Below are 5,194 nucleotides of genomic sequence, written 5' to 3' on the forward strand. Positions count from 1 at the left end.
TCTCTCTCTGTGTCTGTCTCTCTCTGTGTCTGTCTCTCTCTGTGTCTGTCTCTCTCTGTGTCTCTCTCTGTGTCTGTTCAAACAATCTCACACAAGGTTCCCCTGTGTTGTTTTGATTGCTTTATCGCTGTAATTGACATGGAAATATTTTTCTGTCCTGGTCTGTCTAGGAGAGGATTTTACCTCTGACCTGGAGGTCAAGCTGCCTTGCTCTGACCACATTGGCCTAGCGGCTCTCCACAGCCTGCGTGCTTTCCACTGTTATGGGCAGGTGTACCAGCTGTGGTGGACACTGGCTGCGGATCATTCCGGAATGTCACCAGGCAGGCAGCAGGCCGACGCAGAGGAGCAGCGAGAGGAGGAGGAGGAGGAGAAGGGGCTGGAGGTGGATGGAATGCAGGGGAGCCTAGGCCAACCAGCCGATGTCCCCTTTGACCTCGGGAAGCCCATGGGGGTGCCCCCGCCAGCAGCCAGCAAGCTCCCATCCAGCTGTGCCTCGTTGCTCTCACCTGAACACGCCAGGCTCCAGGCCTTGCACAGGCAGATGGCTGATATCCAACAGGCAGTAGCGGGGCTGGTCCGTCAGCACCAGAAGCGTTTGGCCAAGCCGGAGGAGGCTCAGCAAGGTGGGCCAGGCCTGGACCAGGGGCCTGAGCCTGAACCAGCAGAAAACCCCACGCCAAACCATCATGGTTCTGAGCCTCCTTTCAGGTAAACCACATGGGTGTATGTGTGGGTGGGTGGGTGGGTGTGTGTGTGTGTGTGTGTGAAAGAGAAATTGCCGCGCTAATTTCTGTGGGGAGGCGGGTTGATATGCGGAGAGATGAAATAGAATGGACCTATCCTGTCTGAAAATTGGGCTGTAATCTGACTGAAACAGATTGAATTTGCCCAATTTGACCAGGTGTCTATCAAAACAGTACAGCATGGAGATAGGCCGCATTGGCCCCACCTCCCTTTGCAGACAGCTGTCCTTTCTCTGATTGGAGAGTGTTGAATTTAAAGGTCACAATCTTTAGACAAAGGGTCAACCATTTGGGACGAGAAACATTTTCACTGGGAGTGTTGTGAATCTTCGGATTTCTGTGTTCCCCAGAGGAGTGTTTAGTCGGATTTTCAGCACCGAGGGATCTGGGGATAGGGCAGAAATCTGATACAGATGATATCTGATACCATTAATCCAGAAAATCAGCTCACATTCTGGGTTCAAATCCCACCATGGCATTGAATCCAATAAAGCATCTGGAATTAAGGGTCTTATGTTGACCATGAAATTATCAACTGTCATAAAAACCCATCTGGTTCACTGATATAACAAGGTGTAGAGCTGGATGAACACAGCAGGCCAAGCAGCATCAGAGGAGCAGGAAGACTGACGTTTCGGGCCTAGACCCTTCTTCAGAAATTCTTATCTTAAGAAGGGTCCCAACCTGAAATGTCAACATTCCTTCTCCTCTGATGCTGCCTGGCCTGCTGTGTTCGTCCAGCTCTACACCTTGTTATATCAGACTCCAGCATCGGCAGTTCCTACTATCTCATCTGGTTCACTAATGTCCTTTAGGGAACTGCTATCCTCACCTGATCTTACCTATATCTGACCCCAGGCACACAGCAATGTTGTTAACTCTTAACGTCCCTCTGGGCAATTAGGGATGGGCAATAAATACTGACCTGGCCAGCAATGCCCTCATCCTGAGAACAAATTAAAAAGATGATACCTGGGAACACCAGCCCCTGCAAGTTCCCTCCAAGTCCCTCACCATCATGATTTGGAAATATATCGCCGTTCCTTCACTGTCACTGGGTCACCATCCTGGAATTCCCTCCTTAAGGGCATTGTGGGTCAACCCACAGCGCATGGACTACAGCGGTTCAAGAAGGCGGCTCACCCCCACCTTCTCAAGGGGCAACTAGGGACGGGCAATAAATGCTGGCCCAGCCAGTGATTTTCATGTCCCATGAATGAATGTTTAAAAAGGGCTTATTTTAAATTAAAAATCCCTCTGAAGGAATGTTGTGTTTTTATATTTTGATGGTGAAACATGAAAATGTTCAAAGGATACCTGATCTGCCCAATCAGATCCCACTGTTGTGATGCTTATAGCTGCTTGAATTCGAACATTGCTGCCCCTTCCTGCAGATCACTGATCTCCTGGAAGGAGCAAAACAACGGTGAAGGTTCAGTAAGGTTTCCTGGTGGGGCCTTGCTGTGGCTGGGAGATGGGAAGGGCCTGGGGCTGCACTGTGACACCCCACAATAACAGGAAGGTGCTGTCTGCTTCCAGTAGGACCTGGGTGGAGAGTGTTGAGGCACTCCTGGCGATGGTTAGACACCAGCAGTGGTTGGAAGCATCGAAACCGCGAGGTAATGCTGAGGGAAGAGATGGTGGAACAACAATAAAAACCAGTTTGTTTTGTCTCTTGTGTGCACAGTAAGGAAACCAGCTCCATGACAACTCTGATGGAACAGCTACAGGACATCACCCAGCAGCAGTCGGAGTTGGCAGAGACTGTGAAGGTAAAAATATTTCACTTGTGTTCCCAGCAGTGCTCCTTGTGTTCGCTCGCTCTTGCTCTCACTGTCTCGCCCTCTCTCTCTTGCTTATTCTCCTTCCTTGTCTTGCTCTCACACTTTCTTGTTTTTTTTCTTCTCTACCTTCCCTCCCCTCAACTTTCACTCCCATCACTACACCAATACAACCCCCGCTGTCCCCAAACTCCTAGAGCAGGGCAGGGCAAGGCATAGTGGCATGGGTAGATGGTTGTTTCCTGTTAATTAGCTGGAGAGAAGGTGTCTATGTGTCTTTTTCCGGTTGGCAAGATGTAACAGTGGGTGTCACCGGAATCAGGGTTGGGTCCTAAACCTCCTACCATTTAATATAAAAGACTGGGATGATGGGGCCCAACAGTATTGTTGCTAGATTTGATGGAGTCACCAGGGCAGATAATGAGGGAAGTTGTGAGGTGGACATAACCTGCCTATTTCTCCCTGAATCGTGCTTGAGTAAGTCGGCAAAGATCTGGCGGATGGAGTATAATGTGGGCAAATTTGAAATTGTCCATTTTGCAAAGACTAAAAAGAAAACCTATTTGAATGGTGAAAGCGTTGAGATGCAGAAGCATCTGAAAATCTAGTGAACGAATCACAAACATTAGAACACAGGTAGAGCAAGTAATCAGCAAAGCTAATAGAATGTTTATTGTCTGATTCCCTTCACAATAAATACAAAAGTAGGCAGGTTATGTTTTAATTATACAGGGCATTGAGAAAACATCTGGAGTACAGTGTACAGTATTGGTCACTTTATTGAAGTAAATGAATTGCAGACAGTTCAGAGAAAGTGTTACTGGGCTAATACCTGAAATGGGCAGATAGTCTTATGAGAAAATGTTGGTGCAGTTAGAGTTGTCTGCTGATGCTTAGAAGGATAAGCAGCAACTTGATCGAAATGTTGAAGCCCCTGAGAGGTTTTGACAGGGTGGATATGGAGACAATCTCAAACTGGAAGTCACAGTTTAAAAATGGGAGTCACCCACTTAAAGACAGCTGAGAATTTCTGGAGGTTGAGACTTTGGAGCTCTCTTGCTCAAAAAGCAGAGGAAGCAGCGTCTTTGAATGTTTTTAAGGAAGAGCAGTTAGATTTGTGATAAGTAAGGGCTCGAAGGTAACCTGGGATCAGCAGGAGTGTGTAGTAATCAGATCAGCCATTGTCTTATTGTTCACAAATGGTGTACACAGGTAGGGGGGAAAGGCAGGAGGTTGGCTCTAGAGAACGACTAAATGCTGGAGCAAGCTCGAGGGGCTGTGAATGGCCTTTGATCATAGCATGTTACAGTACAGAAGGAGGCCATTCGACCCATCATGTCTGTATTGGCTCCTGAAAGAGCTACCCAGCTAGTCCCACTCTCCAGCTTTATGTCTGTGGTGCTCTAACTTATTCACTTTCAAATGTATATCCAGCTCTTTTGAAACCTCTGCTGGAATCTGCCTGCACCATTCTCCCAGGCAGTGCATTCCGAATCCTAACAACTCTCTGATGAAAGAAGTTTCTTCTCATCTCCCTCCCAGTTCTCTTGCTGACAATCTTGAACTTGTGACCCTGTTACTGACATACCAACTACTGGAAACAGAATCTACTTCAAGCTGTCAAAACTGTTCATAATTTTGAGCGCCTCAGTAAGGTCATCTCTTCTTCTTTTCTGCTCTAAAGAGAATAAGTTCAATCTCTCTAATCCTTTTCTTTAACCTAAAATCCCTCACTCCGGCTATCATTCCTTTACACTCTCTCCAGGGCTTTAACATCCTTCCTTCAGTAAGGTTGGGCTGAATGGGCTGTAATTTCCTCAAACCAGCAGGTGGTGTAACATTGGGTTGTGTTTCTGTACGTTTTTCCAAAACATCCTGGAGGTTCGCTCCTTTCTCCTGTTCCCGGCTGGTGATGGGTTTTGTGTTTTCTCTTCCAGCTTCACCCTTTCCCTGACGTGGTCGAGAGCAGTCTCGTCGTCCTCTCCATCTCCTCACTTGTCCCGTCCATCGTTCCCTCGGAGATCCAAAACCAAGCTGTGATGCTAGTTCAGACCTACGGGACAGCTAAGCCCTATCAAAGGGCGTTGCAGAGAATCCTCCCAGGGACAGCCTGAACGAGGAGAGATGGCATTGGAAAAGCTGCTATCGGGGACTCGGACCTGGGGAAATCTGCAGCGGGAGAGATCAGGGATTCAGTGGGAGAGGCCTGCAGTTTAATGTTGTGAGGGGGCAGCACCGTGTTGTACTGATGGCTGCCCCCAGCTATTCACTCTGGTGAGGGAGAAGGGATCAGAGTGTGACTGTTTACACAGACCCCAGTTACTGTAATAACACTGACTGCCATCGCAAGCTGCCCCCTGGTCAGATTGAGGCCATTCGACCATTAACTCCTTGTTTGCTCTCGATCTCCCGCAGTCAACTTTTTTATTGCTCCCTCTGCATTCCCACAATTTTCTGGATCTTGGCACATTCACAATGTCACTTGAAGGATCTCACTTTTGTTTAGTTTGGAAGAAAGGAAGACCTAAATATATAATGTCTCCTCTATAAGTATATCTCTCTTTCCCACTCTCTTCTACACACCCCGCCTATCTCACTTTTTCTTTGTCTCTCCTCTCTTTTTCTTTGTCTCTCCTCTCTTTCTTTGTCTCTCCTCTCTTTCTTTGT

General features: G+C 47.6%; 1 protein-coding gene across 1 annotated transcript in view; it reads left to right on the plus strand.

Moving 5' to 3' along the window:
- Positions 1–61: 61 nt before the first annotated feature.
- The window catches only part of LOC125481800 (gem-associated protein 5-like), a 6,095-nt gene continuing 962 nt past the window's right edge, over positions 62–5,194 (plus strand). The window contains exons 1-3 of the mRNA XM_048593703.1: positions 62–711; positions 2,434–2,518; positions 4,465–5,194. The exon at positions 4,465–5,194 is cut by the window's right edge and continues 962 nt beyond it. Of these exons, the coding sequence (XP_048449660.1) occupies positions 314–711; positions 2,434–2,518; positions 4,465–4,641 (660 nt within the window). The 5' untranslated portion in view covers positions 62–313 and the 3' untranslated portion in view covers positions 4,642–5,194. The remainder of the gene's footprint in view (positions 712–2,433; positions 2,519–4,464) is intronic.

Source organism: Rhincodon typus, unplaced genomic scaffold (assembly GCF_021869965.1).
Source record: "Rhincodon typus isolate 14 unplaced genomic scaffold, sRhiTyp1.1 hic_rhity00003625, whole genome shotgun sequence".
Lineage (NCBI taxonomy): Eukaryota > Metazoa > Chordata > Chondrichthyes > Orectolobiformes > Rhincodontidae > Rhincodon > Rhincodon typus.